The 25,909-nt window shown below is 38.0% G+C and overlaps 1 protein-coding gene across 1 annotated transcript in view; it reads left to right on the top strand.

The window, feature by feature from the left end:
• dntt (deoxynucleotidyltransferase, terminal) overlaps positions 1-25,909 on the top strand; it is a 482,548-nt gene that overhangs the window by 49,766 nt on the left and 406,873 nt on the right. The window contains exons 2-4 of the mRNA XM_039775652.1: positions 9,187-9,377; positions 16,867-16,910; positions 22,867-22,983. Of these exons, the coding sequence (XP_039631586.1) occupies positions 9,187-9,377; positions 16,867-16,910; positions 22,867-22,983 (352 nt within the window). The remainder of the gene's footprint in view (positions 1-9,186; positions 9,378-16,866; positions 16,911-22,866; positions 22,984-25,909) is intronic.

The raw sequence follows: 25,909 nt of genomic DNA, 5'->3' as shown, positions 1-25,909 counted from the left end.
AGGATGCCTATCCTTCCTCCGGGGCACCCACAGGACGTATCTTCTTTGGATTGCCTTTTGTGTTGTAGACATTTCCTCTTTTTTGCCTTGTATGCTCTTACAAAGCTTCACTCCTGTGGAAGAGTATTTTTTGTGAAGAGTAGATTTTTTTTAGTTATAAAGATTCTGTGTTTGCTCTTATTACTAGCTGGGGTGGAAAGTGATATCCTCCTCTGGTGGGCATTATTGGCAAAATGTTTTGGGACTCCTAGTTCATAATATTTTACCACTGTCTCCAGTGTAACACTTGCTAGTTATGCAAAAAAAAGTTTCAGAATGCCTAGACATGGGGTCCCCATCAAACCTCAATTACTATCAATCCTGTACTACCTACTTATTGTGACAAATCAATCACAAAAACTAAAATACATTAATAAAAATAAAGTCATGTTAATAATCATGTTAGACACCAGTAGATACATTATTTGTGCAACATTTGACATACTAAAAGTAAAGCAGAAGGGAAGACTTTTTTTATTTTGCCTAATACAGGGTAAAATTGGTCTCCTATTTATAATCAAAAGTGCATATAAAAGACTATAGTATGTTATTAGCTATAGCCAAATTAACTCATTCCAATAATTTAGAAGACAATACAATTTTAGGTAAGTTATATTAAAGCAAATTTTTATTTGCACTTTCAGTTATCAGCTGTGGGCAGCATAGTCATATAGTGGAAAAGTGCAGAATGCTGGCCATGAATCATGGGAATGCCTGTGTGAAGTATGAATGTTTTCTGCATGTCAACCTGAGTTTTTGGGGGATTCTACTTTCCCCTGATTTTCCAAAGACATGTAGGTCAGGTTTATTTGTGACTCCAAACTGTCCCACTGTAAATATGAGTGTGTGATTGAGAGTACCCTGTGATGACCTGATGCCTTGTCCTGGATTGGTCCTGTTTTTGTGTTCAGAGTGTCCAGGATAATCCCTGACCCCATGTAACCCTGTACTGGAATAAGCAGGTTCAGAAAATGTGTAATGTGTGAATGACGTCAAGTGTAGTCTATGACCATGGTTCAAGCCATGTCTGTCATCATCAAATTCCAGCTGTTCCCATAAGGCTGCAGATTTAGGTTTCTAAAGGTAAAGAGCAATGGATTTAAGAACTCTTTTATCCCTAGAGCTATAAGCATTTTAAATTCTGTTACTTGTAGGGATGATACTAAATGTTAAATTCTGCATTATTATGTTGTATACTGTTGAAAGTAATTATTCATCTTTACATTGATCTTGAATGTGTGTTTATGCAATAATATTGGTTGTCAAATGCTCTGTCTTTGTTGTATCTATTGGATCTCTTTAACAATGTCTTGTGTGTTTGTACTTTATTGCTGCAAACAAATTTCCCACCGGGATAATAAAGTCTACCTAAACTGTGTTTACACTTGCTTGATAATGACAGTTACACTACTTTACAGGCTGACTCGGTTCTGGATGGAGACAGACAGACATTATGTCTCAGACATAAAGCTTGATCTTGTTCAATCTGCATATATTTACATTATTTTCCAAGCTAATAAAAATGTATCAATCGTATCTTTTTATAAATTTGAGGAATATAAACTCAAAAAAATTAAAGGAACTCTTAAAAAAACACATCAGATCTCAATGGGAAAAAAATTATGCTGGATATCTATACTAATATGAACTGGGTAATGTGTTAGGAACAAAAGAATACCACATCGTTTGATGGAAATGAAAATTATGAACCTACAGAGGGCTGAATTCCAAGACACCCCGAAAATCAAAGTGAAAAAATGATGCGGCAGACTAGTCCATTTTGCTGAAATTTCATTGCAGCAATTCAAAATTTTACTCAGTAGTTTGTATGGCCCCACCACGTGCTTGTATGCATGCCTGATAACGTCAGGACATGTTCCTAATGAGACGACAGATGGTGTTCTGGGGGATCTCCTCCCAGATCTGGACCAGGGCTTCACTGAGCTCCTGGACAGTCAGAGGTGCCACCTGTTGGCATCAGATGGACTGAAACATGATGCCCCAGAGGTGTTCTATTGGATTTAGGTCAGGCGAGCGTGGGGGCAAGCCAATGGTATTGCATACAGTCGCCACATGAGGCCGGGAATTGTTGTGCATCTGGAGGAACCCAGGACCCAGTGCACCAGCATAGGGTCTGACAAGGTCCAAGGATTTCATCTCAGTACCTAATGGTAGTCAAGGTGCCCTTGTCTAGCCTGTAGAGTTCTGTGCATCCCTCCGTAGATATGCATCCTCTGACCATCACTGAGCCACCACCAAACTAGTCATGCTGAACAATGTTACAGGCAGCATAACGTTCTCCATGGCTTCTCCAGACCCATTCACATCTGTCACATGTGTTCAGGGTGAACCTGCTCTCATCTGTGAAAAGCACAGGGTGCCAGTGGTGGACCTGCCAATTCGGATATTCTATGGCAAATGCCAGTCGAGCTCCACTGTGCTGGGCAGTGAACATAGGGTCCACTAGATAGAGGACGTTGGGCTCTCAGGCCACCCTCATGAAGTCTGTTTCTAATTGTTTGGTCAGATACATTAACACCAGTGGCCTGCTGGAGGTCATTTTGTAGGGCTTTGGCAGTACTCATCCCGTTTCTCCTTGCCCAAAGGAGCAGATACCAGTCCTGCTGATGGGTTAAGGACCTTCTACAGCCCTGCCCAGCTCTCCTAGAGTAACTGTCTGTCTCCTGGAATCTCCTTCATGCCATTGAGACTGTGCTGGAAGACACAGAAAACCTTTTGGCAATGACACGTATTGATGTGCCATCCTGGAGAAGTTGGAATACCTGTGCAAAATCTGTAGGGTTCAGGTATCACCTCATGCTACTAGTAGTGACACTGACCGTAGCCAAATGCAAAACTAGTGAAAAAAACAGTCAAAAAAGATGAGGAGGGAAAAATGTCAGTGGCCTCCTGTTTTGGGGGTTATTTCATTGTTGCCCCTCTAGTGCACCTGCTGTTAATTTCATTAATACCAAAGCAGCTGAAACTGATTATCAACCCCCTGTGCTACTTAACTGACCAGATAAATATCCCAGACGTTTCATTGACTTGATGCTATACTTTGATTAAAAAGTGTTCCTTTAATTTTTTGAGCAGTGTATTCAAATTTTGTAAATACTCTAACATCCTCTTAATTATGGACAGTTATATTGTCATTGACAGAAACATTTTTTTTAATTTTGGTTAGGTACTGTATAAGCAAGTCACAGCAGTGGCCAGTGCTTAATGTCTCCCTTAAGAACTGTTGACCCACTTGCCAGGGATAACATTTTACTTTTGTAGCCTTCACTTAAACACAACCCCTGTGCGCCACTGTAACCCCTCACACAGACACACCTCTTGGTTTCCATATCCTTGTATACGTGTCATGAGTGTTTTGAACTTTTATGCATGACATTATTTTGATAAGGTTAATATTTTTCATTCTGCTCCATTTTGTGTCCTGTTATTTTGTGGCTGTCTGCATAGCTGTGCCCAAATTATTTATTTTTCTATTACAGTTGCTGGTCAGTTGATGCTTAGGTCATGTGACGGTTTAACTTATCATGTGTAAATTTCTGTGTTGTTTATAAAAAAAATAATAATAATTTGGGAGTTAAGATTTTCATTTATTTATTGACTTTGACTTTTGGTTTAGTTTTCCTAGTTTAAAGGAATCCTCTGATGAAGGAAACTCCACTGTAATTATGTTGTTAGACTCAAGTGCAGCATTTGACACCATTGACCATTCTATTTTACTGCACAGGCTAGAAAATTATGCTGGGCTTACAGGCACTGTGCTCGCTTGGTTTAGTTCTTATTTATCAAATCGATTCCAATATTTACAGAAATGTGCTGACAGTACTCCATCATTATACACAGAAGTTCAATATGGTGTCCCGCAGGGCTCAGTACTGGGACCTTTACTGTTTTCACTTTACATGCTTCAACTGGGATCTCTCATTAGGAAACATAATGTTAATTTTCACTCGTATGCAACTGACACCCAGTTATACCTTTCATTTAGATCAAATGAAGTTTCTCCGATGTTGTCTTTAATTAGTTGTGTTAGTGACTTAAAGGAGTGGATGGATGAGAACTACTTGTCTTTAAATACAGATAAAACAGAGATGTTAATTGTTGGAGGGAATGACGCTGATCACAACAATATTTTGTCATCATTTAACTCAGTTGGAATCACCATTAATTTTACTGAATCAGCCCACAATCTAGGAGTTATCTTGGACTCTAGCATGTCATTTAAAGTGCATATTACAAAGTTGTCCAAATCATGTTTTTTCCATCTTAAAAATGTTGGGAAATTAAGGTGTTTTCTAAATAAACAGGATTCTGAGAAATTAATTCATGCATTTATTTCTAGTAGGATTGACTTCTGCAATGTGGCGTTCACTGGATGTTCAAACTGTTCTCTATACAACCTTCAGTTAATCCAAAATGCTGTTGCAAGAATTATTACAAGAACAAGAAAATACGAACATATAACTCAATTTCTTAAATCCTTATACTGGCTCCCGGTTAAGTTAAGGGCAGATTTCAAAATCCTCCTTTTAACATATAAAGCATTAAATGGCCAAGGTCCGACTTACTTTATCTGTCTGAATTTATCATGACTTACAAACCAGAGTGTACATTAAGATCTCAAGATGCCGGTCTGCTTATGATTCCAAGGATTAATAAAATAATAGTAGAAGGCTGAGCTTTTAGTTACAGGGCCCCTAAACTGTGGAATGGTCTGCCTACTACTATAAAAAGAGAGGTCTCAGCTTTTAAATCTTGCTGAAGACTCGCTACTTCAGTTTAGCATATCCTGACTAGAGCTGCTGATTAACTGTACAGACTGAATCTCTGTTGTTAGTCATTAGCATTAAAACATAAGTAACATGTTAGTTATTATTTGTTACTAGCCCTCACCTATTCTATTTCTCTTTTCTGTAGTCAAATGTGGCACTTGGTGCCACGGCCCACCTGCTAAGTTGTTTTGCCTGCCTAAGGTAAAGTCATCCCTGTTGGAAGATCACAGGAATTGTGGGGTAGAGGGGTCCTTTCATCGGATTGGCTGGCTAAGCAATGTTTCAGTTTTGGAATGGCCAAATGGGGGCAGCAGCTTGATGGCCGAGGTCTCCAGGACTCTAAACAAATCCAAATCATATTATGTGATATCATCTACTGTTAAATTCTGGTCCGAACTTTTACACTGTAGTGAGGATTTGTTCTTATCTGTGTATTGTATTGTATTGACCCCCTTCTTTTTGACACCCACTGCATGCCCAACCTACCTGGAAAGGGGTCTCTTTTTGAACTGCCTTTCTCAATGTTTCTTCCATTTTTTCCCTACATGGGTTTTTTTTGGGAGTTTTTCCTTGTCTTCTTAGAGAGTCAAGGCTGGGGGGCTGTCAAGAGGCAAGGCCTGTTAAAGCCTATTGCAACACTTCTTGTGTGATTTTGGGCTATACAAAAAATAAATTGCATTGTAATTGTAATTGTTTGTTTAATCAGTGTAGATCAATGACAGACAACAGTCGAAGTATTTCTTAACTATAGCCATAATAAGTTTTTAGTATTAAGCAATATGAATTTGAAACAATGTCATTAAATGTTTAAGGATATTTTCCAAAAGGATATATAACAGCCAAGGGAGGCACCCAGAAGCACTTTATCTTTTTTTCTGTGCTTAGTGTCAGGCTTTTACAAAATACATTATCATTATGCAAAAAGTGATAATTAATTGCTAATGGTTAAAATACTACCATTTATGTTAGCCTTTCCATTATTTATTTTCTTTTTTGCTAAAAGAGACTGATATAGGGGTCAAATTCACAAGTATGCAAACTGCATCCTCCTGTCACTTTCTTATATTCATAAATTCAAGCTTCCAGTGAAGTAAACAAGGTCATTGTGCACCGCCTTAGCTTGACACTTCTTCGCAAGATGGCAGCCAGATTGACAGGTAAACCTGCCTGTGCCCCGGGCATGTTCATTTTTGTTTTCATCCCTGCTGTTAGGATCACAGCAGCTGCCACAAGAGCAATACCTGTTCACAATGACTGCAATTACATTGTAGTAACTGAATGTGCCACTCTTGCAATCTCTTACTCACGTTGTCTTTTTTGCCTGCTCACTAACTGTCCCTGTCCCCATCTTGATTTTCACTCCTCTCTGCACTCTCTTCCGTCTTTTTGTGTCCTGTCAGAGGTAGAGAAAGCCGGTTTAATAATCACGTAGTGATTCACACACATAGAGCACATAGAAGAACACATACAAAACAAAGCATTTAACGTGTTACTTTACTTACAATGTGATTTGAGAAACTGGTTAATTAAACAATTTTAAGATTAAGTTTATGATGTTCTACTTTAATAACAAAATAAACCACGTGATTAAAGTGGACATTTCGAGATTGAAGTTGACATTGCGTGCTTTCTCCCCACTGTGTGCCTTTTTTTTTCTCTGTCCCCTAATAACCTTTCATATGAAACTCAGATGTTGGGATACGACTCGTCTTTTCACGGCGACTTTGATATCTGACAACTTCTTTTTTATTTCGGCACTGTGCCACTTTGTGAACTTGAGCTTTTGAGTTTCTCCGACACACTATGTCAGTCGATCAACTTCCTTTTGTTATTTATACCACTGTTTAAAGCAACAAATAGTACGTTTTTCCTTGCCTCCACTTGGTATTTGCTGAAATTCTTCCATTTTCCCTCTTGCTTTTGTCATTGTCTTGTCACAGAATGCTGAGCTTAAGGTCTATTTATATTGATTTGCATATTCAAAGAGGCGTAATTCTGGGAGGAGTTGGGGCGGGACAGCATGCGTGTGCACGGATGTTACTTTTCACGCTGACCGGGATTTATGTAGCGGAAGAACGCAGAAGTTGGCGAACGCACAGATTTCTGCATCTGGATTCTTCTGTGCATTTTGGCTTTTGTGCTTATGTCATGTTATAGTGTGAGTTCTATGCACGGCGTTATGTATGAAGCCCCTGGTCTTTTTTTTTCTTTCAGTACATGTGCCTTCCCTGTTAATTTACTGTATATATCTAGTGACTTCTCTGCCTGTCTGTCTCTCTATTACACAGTGCTCTGTCTGTCTGTGTGTTATGAATCTTAAAAATAACAGTTATAGGGACACTTGTTCATGTTAATTGCAGTCTCAGTTGTTAAAAACATTTTAAAAGGAGCATCCCACATGAAAATATAATGATCTGTTTAACTGACAGTACATACCAGTTTATAAATTTTATGTCCGTTTGAGGTTAAAAAGAAAATACATTAAATCATATATCAATCTACACATGCTGCACGCAGGCAAGCCGGTTGTGAGTGTGGAGATAAAGACCCTAGATAGATTGTATACAACAGGCAAAAATAGCGACCACTTGATAACAGTATTAGCTATAATGAATGAAAGCATGACTTAATCAACAGAAATAACAGTGATTGACATTTTAAACTTAACGATTTACTTAAGAAAAAAAAAAAAGAAAAACGCCCCAGCACGCAGAAAGCATACGCAGGAAGGTAGGAAGAGTGGCCTTGGTTAAAAAGAAAAAAAAAGCAACACTTTCTCCCCAGCGAGGAATCTAACTCGGGTCTCTGAGGCACGGTAAGCCTGCTGTGCTCTGAGAAGCAAATCTTAGCGCACTACACCACGAAAGCTATTACACTGTTCTTGAACCTTTTGTGAAAGTGTTTATTTGGTCTTTGGAAATCAGGCTTCACACATTCTATGGTTTATGCCTACATTTTGTAACATTTATTACTAAAATATGAAAAAGTTTCTGTTTTAACAATGTGTTTACACAGATTACTGTAGAGATGGAACACACATGAAATGCATGAGTTCCAAATAACGATCTATTATTTCCACTCTTAAACTCCAGCAGTTCACTCACTCCCAGATAATCAAACAAGGCATGAGCTGGGAAAACTTAGTAAACGTTCTGCGACGGTGGGGGACGGAATAGCTGGGTGCTCACTGGTCTTCTTAATCGGCACATTTAGAAGACAAAAGACGGTGGCGGAGAGGTAAGAACGGTTTTAAGGTGGGCCTGATCTACGAGTTTTTTCCTAGACTCTGGTAATTATAGTGTTATTCAAGCACATTGACCCGACACAGAAGTGGGAAAAGATGAAAAGGAAGAAGAGAAAGAATCAGCAGGTAGCTGACAGTTCCATCAACTTTGTCATCCATGATGATTTTTATGGAACGCTTTCTTGAATTCTCATTGTGATTTGCTGTAACTAAGCATGTCTGTAATGGTTTCTCATGCTGAATTTTAGGGCATATAATATAACATGTATAAAGTAAATTATTTATTGTCATAACTACTTCATGTTTGCCACTCAAACTACATAATTTGCAGCAGCTTCAGTGTGTGAAAGAGGTATGGGGCCTTTGTCAAAATCCAATTAGTCATTGTAGTGATGAAAAAGGCAAAATTCTCAATGACCTTTCACACCGCCATGAAATATACTGACTGCTAGGTGATTATTGCCCAATTGACCGGCATCTGACAGAAGACAATATAGAATAAAACAGCAAAGAAGACAGAAAAACAAAAACAACAAGAAGGAAAGATGTGACATTGGAACCATCTTCAAAGCACAGCTGCTGTCAGACACTTCAATACATGTCATTTAATCAGTTCTTTTCTCCTTTCATATTTTAATTAAACTTTTTACTGTTTCTATACTGTGATGGTTCTGTTTTGCCATTTATTTAATATTTTTGGAAATGAATTGGATTTTTTAAACTATTGTCATGTTAATCAAAAGTAAAGAGTAACATCATGACAGTGAGAAACCAGTTCTCATTTACATTCCTTAAACTGTACCAGAATATGTAGTTAATAAAGATTTTTCATTCTTGTCTGTTGATTTGACTTATTTTGATTTTACATTAGATCCGCTTAGCTTTATGTGAATTTATATACCTAAATGTACTTGTCTTTTTCTGGCTATGAAAGGATAAATTCCTTCTACATAGAAACCACAAGGGATGACCTTTATATCTGATCATAGCCAAACTTCAATCAACACAGGATTACCAGTTGTAAAGAAATAAATTCAAGCTGATTAAAAATATCTAATATTCTATAAAAGATAAATTATTCTAAATGGCTTTTTATGGTTGTATTTTTCTTAGCAATGCTGTTACCCACATTGTGGCAGAGGGCAATTCTCCAGATGAGGTTTGGAAGTGGCTGCAAGACAGAAATGTAAAGGATATGACAGATGTAGCTGTTGTGGATATTTCATGGTTTACTGAGAGTATGAGAGCTGGCACCCCTGTAAGTGTAGAATCACGACATCGTCTTGTGGTAAGTAAACAATTCAGCAAGAACTGAAAATGAGTTAAATGTGAACTGAATGCCAATAAACACTAGATGGCACTGTAGACCACTTACAATATGATCTCAGTTCAGACGCTGACATTCAATAAGACGCATTAGTACAGACTGAAAAAAGTATTAACATTCTTCCAAAAATCTTCATGATAGACAACGTGATTTTGTCCTTATGTTTTTTAGTTCATTAATCCATTTATTATTTACCTTTTAAATTTTTGTTACTAAAATGTATTGCACACATTTGTACAGACTGCGGTGGGTTGGCAACCTGCCTGGGATTGGCTCCTGCCTTGTGCCCTGTGTTCGCTGGGATTGGCTCCAGCAGACCCCCGTGACCCTGTGTTCGGATTCAGCAGGTTGGAAAATGGATGGATGGACATTTGTACAGAACAGTGGTAAATTCCATCTTATTTATGCACCCATCCAGTTTCTCATTCATTTACTGAACCCACTTAATCCATGCTGGATCCTAGCAGCACTGGAAGCAATTCATGACCAAGCTCTGAATGGAAAACCAGATCATTGCATTCACTTATACTGCCCTGCTTCTGCGGTTGAAAAGGCCTGGGAACGTGGAAACTGTTCACAGTCAACATCCCAACTAGAAAGCATTACTGCTGCCCACTGTACCAGCATAATATGTACCATTTATTTAATGAATTCAATTTAAAATGCAGCCCCTGAGGAAAGTGTGAAAAATAAGGCATCTTAAACACTTTATATAGTCCACAAAGAGCTGCAATAAAAGTCCCACAGTGACAATACACAACCCCTGGCTAAACAGAGTTCTATATAGAGAAGGGAATGTTAAGAGTACTTTGCAAAATTAATTTAAATGGTGATGGACTTTTATTGGCCGCTAGCAGACAATACTATAGAAAATTGAAAGAACTTAAAGAACATTTCCTCTGTGGTAGATACTAAGCAAGTGAGGTGATTTTCATATCTAAGTGTAAATACATTAATGTTAATATAAAGGTTTCAGATGAAAGAACAGTGCCAAATGAATAATGAGTGAGATGGGTAGCTAACAACAATGCTGCCTTACAGTTACAGAAATTGGGATTCAATTCCTGTCCTGGCCACTGTCTTGTGGAGTCTATACTAACATGGGCTTTCAGCTCCAAGTCTAAACTGGCCTCGGGTGAATAAGTATGCGTGTTTAAGATGCGATTAACTGACATCCCATTCAGAGTTGATTCCTGCTTGGATGTGCTCCATCCAGCTTCTAATGCTGTTAAGATGTGCTCCAGCTCCCTGCAATCCTGTAATAGAAAATACAGTCTCAGAAAATACACAAAGGAATGGTATCTGCCTGTTAGTACCTTGGTGTTTTTTAATTTTTTTTTAAATTCAGCCTTAACCGAGGGGCAGATTTGGAAACACAACCGTCCTAATTCAAGTTCCAACTTTGTCACACTTTGGTGACGCAGTAGAACATGTGTCTCCAAAATGGACAAGGACATGCTTAAAGATTGTGTTTATCATAAGAAGTGTAAGATTCTTCTTTTCCAGTTTAATGCTGGTTTAATCTGATCTGCTGTGAAATTTTCCTAATGCTATGTTACCAGCCATTCCTTTTGTAACCTGCTTATCAAGGTCACTGCTTATTCCAGTGCCCTGGTTGCAAAGTGGAACCAACCCTGGTTGGGGTGCCCATCTATCCCAGGACACGTTTATACATAAACACTCACTCTCTAGAAAGCCGGGCCCAGTTTCGAGTTGCCAATTAACCTAACCCACATCTTTGTAATAAGAAAATGTTTCAAATGCAGAAGCACATGGCCAGGTCTCTATGGCCTCTTCTAAACTCTTGCCGCTAGATGTAATGGTCCCTGCCTGAGTCCTTATCAGATGTTTTTGCAGCGTGCTGATGCCAGAGTCCCAGCAAATGCTTCATTTTATAGTTCCCCAAATGGCATTATTTGACTTGAATCCAGTTTTATCATAATCTTTATTTGTGCAAAGGAGAAAGTTACAATGAACTTTAGTATTTTAGACAAAAAAGTCAAGCAAAATGACACCTTTTATTGGCTAACTAAAAAGATTACAATATGCAAGCTTTTGAGGCAACTCAGGCCCCTTCTTCAGGCAAGAATGCTGTAACATATGAGGACCCACCATCTTGTTTGAAGAAGGGGCCTGAGTTGCCTTGAAAGCTTGCATATTGTAATCTTTTTTGTTAGCCATTAAAAGGTGTAATTTTGCTTGACTTTTCACTACATTCATAATGGCTAACACGGTACAACACCCCAGTACTACAGAAAAAAAACCCAATTGCATAATTTGATAGTATGTCGTATGTCCAGACATGTTGTGAGTGATATGGATTATATTGGGCTCAGTGTTTCTGCCCAAGGCAGCCAAGTGGTCCTGCTGCTTCACCTACCCAGGGACTAGGGTTTAATACCATACCTGCGTTGAGTTTGCTCGTTCTTCTTGTATCCAGTTGCGCTTTGTCCTTGTACTCGGATGCACATTAGGTTGACTAGCAAGTCTAAAAAGGCCGGAAGTGGATGTTTGCATGTGTATTCTGTAAAGGCCTGGCATGCTATCCATGCATGGTTTTTTTTGTACCTGATGCTTCCAGGATACGATCTGTGAACCAGCAGTACTGACTGCTGCTCCACTGTGTGCATTTTAGATATTCTACTTTATTATATAACTAACGATTTGCTTTGTATGCGACTGTGGATAATGATATCTGCTTAATAAATAATAATAATAATAAAAGATTTATGAGCATTATCATTAGCAAAGAGAGGAAATAAACCATTATTACTATGAATAAAGCTGCAGCTGGTCAGTCCTCCATCATCTTGATTGAAAAGATTTCAGATTGCACTGTTTGTGTTCCTTAGTACATGACTGCATAACTTGACCAGATGTTTATTATCACAATTGCCAAAATTATTTCAAAGCATTTCCGCACTCAGTAAACCAAATAGAAAAATTATTTGGCCGGCTTTATAACTCTTTCATTTTCATAACAGAAAAGAATGATAACTTTGGAAAGCTGTCATAGAAGAATATTCACTCATTTATTGACCCTGTACTGAACAAAGTGTGTTCAAAAAGTGAATGAGTGATAGATTGGATATACTGTATTCAGTGACGTTCAGCCTCACGCTCACATGTTATGATTCTCAGTCGTCGTCATGCGGTCAGCGCTAGTGTGCTTCAGTATCTTGCTTATTTCATTTATAATACAGCAGTGTAAAAAAAGGCCTGTTTTGTGTCTTAAGTCTGAATCACATCGGTCTTACCGTGAACCACAATGGACTAGAAATCATCACTTAAGTGATACAACACTGCTTACAAAGAAAGTAAACATAAGAAACTAATGAAATAAGCACAGACTACTTGAAATATAATATTGTTAAAATATTAAATAATTGAATTTAATCACAATAAGAAGAAAAGAACATTCTGGTAAACCCATTGCACCACTCAGAGGCTCTATCTTAAATTGTCTTACACAATGTACCGATCATTTCAGAGCCTATTTAGTTCCAAATGTCCAGATCTTTTGTCAGAGACTTACCTGACTTTATAAGCCATGTTCAGCAACAACATCATTTACACAGATAGTTAGTAACCTGTCACTTGGATATTAAATCATTATGTATGCACTAGCATTCCCCAATCAGCTGCGCATGAGGTTGTATGTCATGCTTTTTCCCTGTCATCTGATTATCAATTAAATTTCATAAACTTTATAACACACTTCACACATACTGTTTTCAAATAGAGTTTTTTTTTATTTTTTTGTCTGTCAACACACAAAGTAGTAATGGGAGAGGCATTCAGCCTGGGCATAACTAACTCATATGTCTCAGAGTTTGAAAGTCTGTTCATTTCTTTCCATAATAATTATTTTCTTAGCAGATGCTTTTATCTGAAGTGGCTTACAAAGGAGGTCAGCATAATTGAGGAAACATTAGTCTGTAGGACCTTTTTGGAACAAGTGTTACAGGACAAGTTTACAACATTAATCATTACAAGTGAGGTACTCACAAGAAAATGCAAGCTAGTTACACTTCCTTAGTTACAACAACCTGTCAATGCCATTGTCAAATACACTGTATAAGAAATTCACAAAACAAGAGAGTCTGCAAACACTTCTTAAACACATTAAAGTAGTAGGCAGTCCAAATGGAGATGGACAGCTCATTCCTTCAGCTAGGAGTTACACATGAAAAGAGTCTGGATTGAGATTTGATGTCACACAGAGGTGGTATCACCAGGTACCATTCATCAGTAGACCTGAATGGGAGGGAAGAAGCATAGGACACATTTACTGCTGTCTGGGCAAGCACCAACGATTTGAACTTAACAGATGCTTCTGCAGGGAGCCAGTGTAGTGATTTGAATAGAGGTGTGACGTATCCCTGCCTAAGCTGGTTTAAAATCAGACATGCTGCTGCATTTCGAATCATCTGCATTGGCTTGGTAACTCATGCCTATACTCCTACCAGTAGAGAATTGCAGTAGTCCAGATGTGACAAGACCAAAGCCTGAGCCATTAGTTGTGCTGCATGCTCTGTCAGATATGGTCTGATCTTACTAAGCACGTTGTATAATGCAAATATGCAATGATGAGAGCCAAGCTAAACAGAGATGGAGTGCTGAAAGATGTTGTGAATGCTGGCCCCGGCACAGACAGACGGACAACATTTTTGCACCCACACACTGTTTATTTACACTATTTACACAATATGCAAAGTACGTGCACTCACGAACCCCAGTGCTGCTGGCACTGAATCCCCCCAAGTCCAGGTCACACAGTCCTTTTGCCTTCCTGGCCGCCTCCCGTCCTCTCTCTCCAGTTCAGTCTTTCTGCCTCCCGACTTCCACCTCTGACTGGAGGGAGGCGGCTCCTTTTATGGGGAGCCGGATGGGCTCCAGCTGCTTCCCGGCACTTAACGGCGGCCACACCCCTGTGTGGCGGAAGTGCCGGCCGTGCACCCGGAAGCCATCTGTGTCTCCCCGGTCGTCTTCCCCCCGGCACTTCCTGGTGTGGCGGAAGTGCCAGGCTCCTGGGATAAACAGGCACTGGGGCGCCGCCTGGCGGTGGCCACGGGTCCCTACAGGGCTGGGCTTCCAAGCCCTGTACCCGAGGCCACCTGCACAACCAGGACGGACACCCCCACTCAGTCTGGAGGAGGCACACGCCCTCCTCTGGTCCTCTAAGGCGTCCCGGCCGGGCTCCATCCCCGGCCGAGGGCCACACGGGATGAACCGGCATCGGGGCACCGCCTGGCGGTGACCACGGGCCCCTACAGGGTAGGGCTTCCATGCCCTCGACCCGTGGCTCCCAACAGAACCAGGACGGACGCCCCCTCACGGTCTGGAGGAGGCACAAGCTGGAGCCCGGCCGGGGACCACAATGTATAAATTGGGATAACAGTGAGGTCAGTCTTTGCCAGGCTGAGCCATCGATTGTACTCGTTCATCTAGGTTCAGCCAAGTTTGGTTTTGTTACATTGATATATTTTTATAGTGGAATGGTGATGACACTTCACTTAGGCTTTTTCAAAATGACATTAACAGCTGTGATTCAATTTAACCTTTACTATACACCATGGTGTACATTCTGTTTCATTTTCGGATATCACTGTTAAATCCATTGATAAGCGCTTCCATTTTTCAATATTTAGAAAAACTACTGGAATACTGTATTACAAGCCTCTTGTTTGAGATGGATTTGTTCTGAACATAGAGAATTTATTCAATCCTAAGAAGATATGAAAATATGTAAGTACTCTAGGAAGTGCATTGATTCCTCTTTCAAAAGAGTCTTACCTGTCAACAGAGACATATTATTAATTCCTAAATTGGGAATATCTAACATACTCATTGTATGCACTCTTACCTACTCCCCACGTGCAAATAAATATGACAAATCATATTAAAACTGGCAAATTCTTGGGCTGAACTTAGCGTTTCATAGGAATCCCAGGGGTTATGTACCACATTTTCACCTGTACTACACTGGATTGTTGTACATCCTAGACATAACTGATTACTTAGTTTATATCACAAGAATTTAGTCATTTTTTTATCTTATTCATTGTTTAGATTGCTTTCCTCATTTAACTGTAACACATTTCCTGAGATTGATTCTCAAAAGTATCTAACAAATTTTCATTCTTATTTTTTCCATCCATATGGCTGGACTATTTACTTATTTCTAACCCTCCTTAAATCTATCTATCTTTGCCGGTTACTTTTCTTGAGTCACTTTTAAAGTGAAGTACCTCTTCTCCCCCTCATTCCCCCTGTCTTCAAATCAAAAAGTAATTCCCACAAGGCTTTAGGTTACTGTTTATTGTGTTAGCTGTTTATTCTGGAAGTGTCTATTTAACAATACTGTATTTTAGCAGAAAGCATGCATTTTGCAAGTTTTAAGTATGCAGCTGGATAACTGACATGTAATTTATGTGACACAAGTAACGTGAGATTTTTTTTCTTTTTTCCATCAATGCTTTTGACCTTATTTCAAGTTGTACAGCACTGGATACTATTGGCTTCTGTTATACCATAAATTTTTATTCTGTCCATTCTGCATGAAAACATATGTTATAGTAATGGCTGAGAAAAAAAATGTTAAAGTACGTGGGGTAATAAACTTAAACAAAATATAATTCTTGGGTGGAGTATATTTTTTATTTTTCACCTTTCTTTGGGTTTTGAAGAGTAAACATAAGATTAATTTCTGGATATTCATAGTATCATTATTATATTCATCCTTGTTGTAATTGAATGATGTTACACTTCAAGGACTATTTTCCTATTTTTCTTAAGTTTATTGTGAAGCACAGCCACAGCACACACAAGCTTCTATTTATTGAATTTGATTTCTAGATTAGAAGCTATAGCCTCTTCCGTCAGTATTAACACAAAGCATGGATCAGCCCTTGATGTGATACCAGGCGGTCACCAGTCATACTCATGCACTCACTCACAGGGGGCTAGTTAAGTCAACCTTGAATGATGTCTCTGTATTTTGAATAAGAGCATGCTAGCTTCATGTAGTTGTGAAATTAACAGGAATTCACGAAACCTTTTTTATTATTATCATCATTTGGTGTTCTTTTGTTATTGCTGTGGCCACCTTGTTTATCCTTTCCAGTCACATAATTGACACTAATGTGACACATGATATCACATTTTAACAGTGTTTAAGTAGCACTCAGTAACCAAGTTTCTGAATCAAAATAATAAGTTGCCATTCACCCAAACAATTCTTCTTAGAGAACTTCTTGTTAGTATTGGCTGGGAAGTTTTACTCTTGTCCGTTCAACTTTGACTTTTGTCTTGAATATTGTCTTTAGTTATTGGACCCCTCTTGATATCTGCTAAACATGTCGCTGCCTGTTTTTACTAACAATATTTTTATCCCAGGCTATTCCTTTACTGTATTCTTTGTCCTTTTGGACTTAACGATTCTTCTGTTTGTCAAAATAATTTAGGTCTGTGGGATAGTAGAGTTTCTCCTAGTAACGGTGGATACAATGTGAGAGGGTTAATTTATCACAAGGCACACCCCGCCTCTCTCTCAATGACTCGGCCATTATAGCGTCTAAACACCTCCTCTCCCTGTCTTCAACAAAAGATTTACTAATTAATTTTTAAGCTTTTCAGCTACAAATACTGGACTGATATACAGTGTCAGAATTGTGATCCATTGTTTGTAAAAGAATGCAAGAGGCCATCCTTATTTATGTGATCCAGGCCTTGGTGCTAGTTGAGCTCCTGGCTGCTTTTTTTTCAGTGTGATTTTTAATTAACAACAACACTAACATCATTTATTTCTATATCACAGTTTCATGTCAAGAATGTAGATGAAATTGTTTTACAAGATGTCAAGAATAAATAACATACTAAAAATAGTACTGTAAATCAATATGTACTTACATAACACAAATATTGAAGTAACGGATAGAATCCTTATTTAAAGATTTGTATAAGTTTGTAATTATAATTCCAATTCTATGGATGATGGGAAAAAAAAACACCAGGGTTGTGATGCTAGAGAAAAAACAATATCATCAGGGGTTCCATGGCCAAAAGACCACCCAACCCACTCCGGACATTCTACCTAACATAAATGTGCTTGAGAAGTTCTTTATTGTTTTTAAACTTTGTCCATAATGCCGTGGGACGTGTTAACATTTGGAGTATCTGCTTTCATTCCAATATCACAAGCAGCTGAAAAGTGTTTTGATCAGGTGGTGATGGCACAAAAAACCACCACAGAAAAAACAGAAAAGAAAGCAGAGAAAAGTAGAGGTCAATGATGATTGCAATAATAATTGATTATGTGTCTAAGTCACCCAATAAAATTAATAGTTTCAGGTGTCACACACGTGCGAATAGGAGGACGTTGTGTGGACCAAGTAAAGGTAATTCCACGCCAGGCCAGGGGAGGGTGGGGTGCATTAAACCTTTTTCTGCTATCTCTACAGACCAGCCGCGGGAAAACCTATCTGAATCAAGAACGTCACTTCCGGTTCCGGCGCCTAGAAGAACGTCACTTCCAGTTCCGGCACCTAGAAGAACGTCACTTCCAGTTCCGGCGCCCAGAAGATTGTCACTTCCGGTCCCGGCTCCCAGGCTGATGTCAGAGAAACACCACCTCCGGTCAACCCACATCACTTCCAGTTAACATACATCACTTCCTGTCTGACCATTTAAAACCGCCATCTTTTCCAACCTTCACCAGTTCTGTTTTGGACTCTGCACAATCAACTACTCTGTTGAATGGAAAACCAAACCTTTGCAGCTAGGAGTAATATACGGGTGGCTGCCCCAAACCTTTTTACGTGTGTCGAGTCTCTTCTTTTTACACAGGTTAACTGGTTGATTTTTGTCAGCCTTCATTGTCCTGGTTTTCATTTCTGTTATTAATCACTAATTAATATACCATATTAATATATAATCAGCATTGACTTTCAGTAAAGTAAATCCCTGAAGGCTTTTGCGTAACTGAGGGACAAATGTTGTCTGTAAAAACAGGGAATTATGTAGGTGCATTTTAAAATTCCCTGTTAAATGAAAGTATATTAACAAACTAACTCATGCTGATCAAATGCTGCATAAGTTCTTTAGAGGTCATTTTATTATTACGAAGTGGAATCCAGCTGACAAGAGAAGGCTGGAGCAAGGGCACCACCAGAATGGCACAAAGTGATCTTTAGTCCTTCACAGGATAGGGAGAAACACACTGACTATGTGAGAGCACTCTGAACTCATGGTGAATGCTCTGTAAAATACACAGGGACACCAGTACAGTAACGTAATCTACATGGCACATGTGATGTTTCTGTAATAATAATAATAATAATAATTCTTTACATTCGTTAAGTGTTTTTTCTCACTACTCAAAGTGCTCAAGACATTAGAGGCTAGGTAACTTAACAAGTTGAAAAAGTGAGACATAAGAGAGCCAGCAAGAGGTTACAAGATGTTCTGGATTTAGGGGGGACATGATCATAAGCCCTTGAATCAGTTTTCTGGTCTAATTCTTTGACTATAATGTTCACCAGGACAATTCACTTTGTAGTAACTCCAGGCATCTTCCCCACTGCTACATGATCCCAGTGACTCTACTCGGCCCTTTGTGTGTCACCCCAAGTGCTTGCACAGTGCAACACTGGCTGTTTGCCTGTCCTTCATGACCTTCCCCTTAGTGCTCGCTGTCTTTCCTCATGGGCATGCAAAGAGTACCAGCTTGTAACTCACTCTCCTTTGAAAGCTTCCTGGCATTACCCCAGCACTCTCTTGCCAACTAGATGTGCCATAACATATTATTTGTAAAGCTCATTACATTGGAGCCAAATGATCTGTTTTATTTCTAAAAAAAGGTTTGACTTGACTCAAAACGCATCATAATCAATTTTGAAAAGAGAACCCAGCCAGTGCCAATTGCATGACTGAGGAAACACCAGTACACACAAATACTTACAGTATCACCTAACACACACTCCACTTGTATTTGTCAGGAGTAAATGCTGCCTGAAATATGTTATATTTATCTGGAAGCCTAATGCTAACCCAAAAATGCACACAACTCAAAACAAATGGCAAAAGAAAGAACACTGTTGGAGAAATAAAACATTGCTTTCATATTTTAAGCTAAGGTGTCTTCTTGGAAGAAACAACTGTAAATGCAGTACACTAACATCATCAAATAAATGGTAAGACAAGGGGCATGGACAAAATTAATTTCCGAGTAAGGTGATGAGCCAGTGATTCACATGAAGTTTCAGAAATGTAATTAAGCTTGTAGTGTTTCATGACTAATGGAATGCATGCCATTTACACAGGAATAAAGATGTTTAGTTCCTGTCTGGAAGCATTTTTTATGTGCCAATTCCATGTGTTTTTTCTGGTTGTCATTCCATGTTTAAATAAAGTTCTCCAGTGAAAATATAAAAGGAGCCATTTTAGGTCAGTGTAGATATTTTGTTGAAAAGTGAGACTTGTACAATGGTTGATCTGGTAGTATGATACTTGCTTTGCTAATTATGATGTGTGGGATATGGCCGGCCATTCATCCTGGCCAATACCTCCACGCCGCCAGATACAGCTCTCCCTGCGACGTGGAGATGCCCCGAATTCCAGCAGGGCATCATGGACATTGGAGTTTTCCTTCGCAACCCTGCTGGATACCATGGGGGCCACCAGAGTATGCTGCAGGGAGGCTCAAGAAGTATTTTCCGTACAGCCCGGAAGTATGTCCCAGTCACGGGGACAGAAGAAATGACGTACTTCCAGGTTGAAGAAAAAGAGGAGTTTTGATCTGACCCGGAAATGATAAGAATAATATGGATTGAGGGATCAGAAACACTTCCTGGTCAGGGACTTTAAAAGAACTATGGGAAACCCCAGCGAGTTGAACTGAGTTAGGAGGAAGGGTGACAACGTGTCTGGGAGTGGAGGATTTGATTATTGATTGGATTATTGTTATTGTTTATTGTATATGAGTATTGTGGAGTGGAGGGTGCTTTGTGCACTTTATTATAATAAAAAGTCAAGAATTTGGACTTTTATCTGGTGTCTGGCATCTGATCTGAGGGTTCAAGGGGAAGACAGTGCCCCCTATCTGTCACAGATGATAATCTTGGTAATCACAATCCTAAAGATCCATTGCAGAATGAAATGATACATTCCTGCGTGATGCTTAGAGTATGCATATCCCCAGAATCATCTACAAAAATCAAGAAAAACATAAAGGGCAGTTGCTAGGTAATGCCAAGGAGCAGACTTCCCATTTAATGAGAAGCACAGAAATGTGCAGGGGCGGACTGACCATTAGGGCATTTGGGCAATACCCGGTGGGCCGCAGACTCTGGTCTGGTCATATGCCGGCATTTCATGAAATAAATTTTATGTACTGGTTAATGTTTGACAATAAAATTAATTTGCTAAAGTACTACACTACTAAACATTATCTGTCCGGTACTGCGATTTATATAGTCCTATATATAGATTTATAATATACCATATTATGTCATCAATTAGTTTTAGTTGTCAGTACATTTACATGTAGTATTTAAATTCTTCTGTACTAATAGTTAGTTTAGACTATGTATTATGCATTTTATTGTTCTCTGGTCGTCGCCGTGAGCCATAATTAGTGGTTTTCACCTGCGATTATTAGTATGACGAAATAAAGTTGTAAAGCACATAAATTTAATTTCTAAGCATGTCGTCAAATTTTAGGTTGTGTGTAAACAACAGTGAACAAATTAAGTTTGGCAACATTTTAGATAGAGTTCATATCATAGGCTCATAGCAAGTAGCGAGCCGCATACTCATCACAAATTTTAAGAAAATTACAATAAATAATGGGCTGAGTGAGTCGACCTCATTACCTCACTTGTTGAAGGATGCCCGGGCCAGTTTTGAGACCTAGTCCGCTCCTGGTAATGTGTGTGTCGGTTCATCTTTGTGTGAAAAATAAGCAACATATCACATGCGCTTTGTGGTCATGTAAGCAAGAGCCATAGAATGTGATTAATTTTACTGGTAGCTGTGTCTTACCTATCTTATGCAGCCAAAATGAAAGCAATATTATTTCCTGTTCCATAGAAATACTGTTTAGTGAGTTTCACTTTTGCTGGTTTTATAAAGCCAAATATTAAACAATTTTTAACATCAGTTTCATGACAGAAATTTTACGTCAGCATTAAACTTGGCTGTTTTGCTCATTGCTGCTAGAGGTTCAGGTGAAGGTTCAACAGCTGTGTCTTGGCATGGAGAACACATGCCAAAGCTGAATGGCTTCGAGACTTCCAACAAGACAGTGCTCAGATATTACACCACTGTGAAAAACAGTAAGTGAGCAAGCAGCAATAAACTCTTTTATTATTCGATTCAAATGTTAGTTATAACATTAGCTGTCACGTTCACCTTTCTTCTCACATTTTGTTTTCTGTAAGTAGAATGTTTCAGCACGTTCATGGTTATATAAAATGTTTTGTGCATGGCCATCAGTTCTTCTTTTCTTGTTCTCTAAATGTTTAGATTTCAAAAGGGCCCTATTCAAAACCTCAATACCAACTGGCATTTAATATTGTTAAGTAAATGCCAGCATACCTTTCATGCACAAAAGTAAAATAAGTCTTTCTATGTATAAATATTGCAAAAAAAACTCATATTCTGTATTCTTACCTAATTAACATAAATATCATCTACTGTTAAATTCTGCTCTGTACTTGTAATATTTTTATTTTAATATTACACTGTATTGAGGATTACTTGTGTTTTGTTCTGTGTATTATATTGTATTTACCCCCTTTTTTTGACACCTACTGCACACCCAACCTACCTGGAAAGTGGTCTCTCTTTGAACTGCCTTTCCCAAGATCTCTTTTTCCTACTAGGGTTTTTTTGTAAGTTTTTTCTTGTCTTCTTAGTGAGCCAAGGCTGGGGGCTGTCAAAAGGTAGGGTCTGTTAAAGTCAATTGCAGGACTTCTTTTGTGATTTTGGGCTATACAAAAATAAATTGCATTATATTGTAATGTATAATAAATCACACATACAGTGTTACACAATACAGCACCATGACCATAAAACCACCTTGAGGATTCATTTTGGACCTTACCAAAGTGTGTCATGTTTCAGTGTCTTCTAATTCTGTTTTGATATGTATTGCAATTTATGATGAGTGTGTATGTTAGATAAACGTCTAAAATAAACTGAGAGAAGACAAAAGACTGTTTGTATTATTATCCTTAAATAACAACGCTTGAAACTAATAATTATAATCAGTAGAAATACACTGCATGTGACAGCTCATTAATTAATTAATTAAATCTCAAAGTCAACATTTTGATCTCTTCAGATTCATTGTATGTTTACAAATATACAGCATATATTTTAATTATTTTTCCTTGATAAAGCACTCTTTAATGATCTGTGGGACCCATTATATAATCAATAAAACAATCAATTCTTACCTTTAGGTAGAAGATTCCACAATTATAAAAGACTGTAGTGCAGGGCTGGGCAGCAGTGGAACAATTTCTCAGTATGCTTGCCAAAGGAAGACCACTTTGAAGAACTGCAATAAAATATTCACGGTAATTCCTTTTATAAATGTTGAATGTCTAAATTTAAAGAATTTCTTAAGTTTTTGCATGCTGCTGAAAGACTTTCATCTCACATGCTGATTTGAATATTGTTAATAAATTGTACTGTAGGTTAGTGTCATACCATTCACGTGGCTCTGATCTGAAATGGATTAGGTGGGCTTGAGAATCGATATACAGTAGATGTGTATGTATGATTTGATGGTGTCATTGCTACAGGCATGTAAAGGTTGGTGGCACAACACTCAGGTTGTCCATGTATTGGGGTATTTCTAAGAGACTTATGGTTGCTGTGTGCTTGTTTTCTTAATCTGTTTCTGTTTTTTACTATAGCCTGCCTTTTTAACCTTTGCTTTTTGGCCTAGCATTTTGCTTTTGTTGTTTTGATAGTATTGACTCTTTGTTAATTACGTCTGGTTGTATTTTGAACCATTTCCTGGTTGCTCTTTTAAAAATCCTTTTACGGGTTATACTTTTTGCTGTTTATTCTTTAATAGAAGTTTTTTTTCACATGTCTTTTTTTAAACTTCCCCAAAAAAGTATTGTAGTCCAGTGAGGTAAGGGGTGAAATACTGGACATCAGAAAAAGACAGGAATCAAAGCAGAAGGAGCAAGATGTTAACATTTAAGTAAATAACAAAACAAAGTTGAAGCCAGAACAGACAAACCTAACACTAGGATCTAGTTATATTAGAAACTTACGACAATACTGAAAAGCTTTGACAATAATTTTATCCACCAAGGGATAATACTGTACATGGAATAACAATATTTACTTCCATGATGTTATTGATACGATAATCATGATCATGTGATATTTCCAAACAGCACTGTGTAACTATAAAATTTTATTTTGTTAAGCTCAAACAGAAAATAAATCCCAAAAATGGAATTCTAATGTAAAACAAACATGAAATACATAAAAACAGATGCATGACAACGTGTTAATAAAACAGTAAGAGTGAAATAGGACTATTAAATTAACGTTAATTTCTTTGTTCAAAGGAACTGCAAAAGGAAAGCCAGCAGTATTCAAGGCAAAACCAGAAAATCACAGTATCGAACTTCAAAACAGTTTTAAAATTCAAAGTCAAAATAAAACAAAAGGTTGTTAAGAAACTCATATGAAATTATGTAACAAAACTTTGCTTTTTGGAAAAGGCTTTTAATATTCATTCAGTCCAAAAACAGGATACAAAATATTACAAACCAACACTAGTGCTACAACAAAACAATCGCATGATGGCTACACACATGGCAACCACCATCAATCTAGCGACAACTGTTAGAAAAAAAACAAAATGGTGCTGCATCATTACAAATTTAAAAAATAATAAGAAAACAGCCTAAAGTTAAAATACCAAATGAAATGTTAATAATCGCAAAATACTAACGAAGTAACAATTTGTTAATCCTGCTTAATCCAGTTATAAAGCTGTGGGTTGCAGCTTGGACACAAGGCAGGAAAAAGACACACTGGCTGTCCACTGTACTACATTTGTCACACAATATAACACCCATCGCACAGTTGTCATCTTAGACTTTTAGGAATATTTTGGAGAAGTAACCAAGCAAAAGAGAAACTTTGCTGAACTTCACAAAATGCTTTGAATTCAATAGGGAAGGAGGAACTAGTTTTGAGTGGATTATAATGACAGAATCATTTGGCAACTTTGCTCGACAAATTATTGTGGTCAAAAATGTGATGTGAACTGTGAGGCAGCAGTGCTTATTATTGTGCCACTGCGCTTCCAACAACAAAAGACTCAGATAGAAGTAGCACTTGTTTTAGATTGAAGCTCCAGCACATGGCTAATTATGCATGCAAATTAGCTATCCATTGCTGCGCTACAGGGATCACTGTTATATATCCACAGGTAGTATTCATAATATTCTAACATCCTAATATTCTTATTACAGTCAACTAATGCCCCCTCAAATGAAAATGCTGTAATTTTTTTAAACACATGCTGAGAGAAAGGTTGAGCACATGGATTCTGCAGGTCTGTGATGCTGACCTTGCAAAGTATCATTAGGTAGTGGGAATGACATATTAGTATACAGCAGCCATGGGGAATTTCTAGGAAAATATTTGGAAAACAAGGTCCCTAGCAAACATTTGTTGTGAAAAATGCTATTGCTAATTTTGCTGATCAAAACTGGTTCAGGAAGTACAAAATTGCAAAGCAAAAGATAAAACTAAAATCACATCAAATATAAAAGCCAAGGTTTTTAAAGCCTAAATTCATTCTAAGGGAGATTTGATCTTTTTAAAAGAGAGTGTTTTCAGAGGCTCAGTCTTTTTGAGAACATCAACAAAATGGCTCCCTGCTTTTTTCTTCCTGGATCACAAGAAAAGACTGGGGCTACACGAAAGTTTCTTTCATATTTCAATACACAAATCTGATTATTGTTTAATTAGTGTTTTGATTTGGGCAAGTTTTATTTTTTGTATCTTGAATAGCTTTTTTCCAAATGTTTTCTGTTTTGAAATTTTAGAAGTGGTGTTTCTTTTGGATTTTTTTGGGACATTGTTTCTCAGATACAGTGATAGTTTGCTAGAGGGCGTGTACCTGGAACCCTTCATGTGAAACTTTAAAAGTCACCATTAGCATAGTATCCAAGATTTTGAATATCATCTAAAACATTTTTTTGAATAAGAACAATCTGTATTTTGGACCTTATGCCTTGATTTTTGAAGTTTTGGCTTTGGTGATATTACTTTTTGTCATCCTGGTTTTTGGATTTTGCTTGTTATTTTGACTTCCAGTTATGTTCTGATCCAATTCATTTAATTTTTCCTCCTTCCTCATACTGAGGAAAAACAGTTAGCAGTAAGTGACTGAGATCAGATTGAAAGGTCAACAAGTATCATATATAGTGTGTGTGACTTTGTTTTAGTCCTTTGCTCACTTCT

The sequence above is a fragment of the Polypterus senegalus genome, chromosome 1 (assembly GCF_016835505.1).
Source record: "Polypterus senegalus isolate Bchr_013 chromosome 1, ASM1683550v1, whole genome shotgun sequence".
NCBI lineage: Eukaryota > Metazoa > Chordata > Cladistia > Polypteriformes > Polypteridae > Polypterus > Polypterus senegalus.
This window is presented reverse-complemented; position numbering and strand designations above follow the sequence as displayed.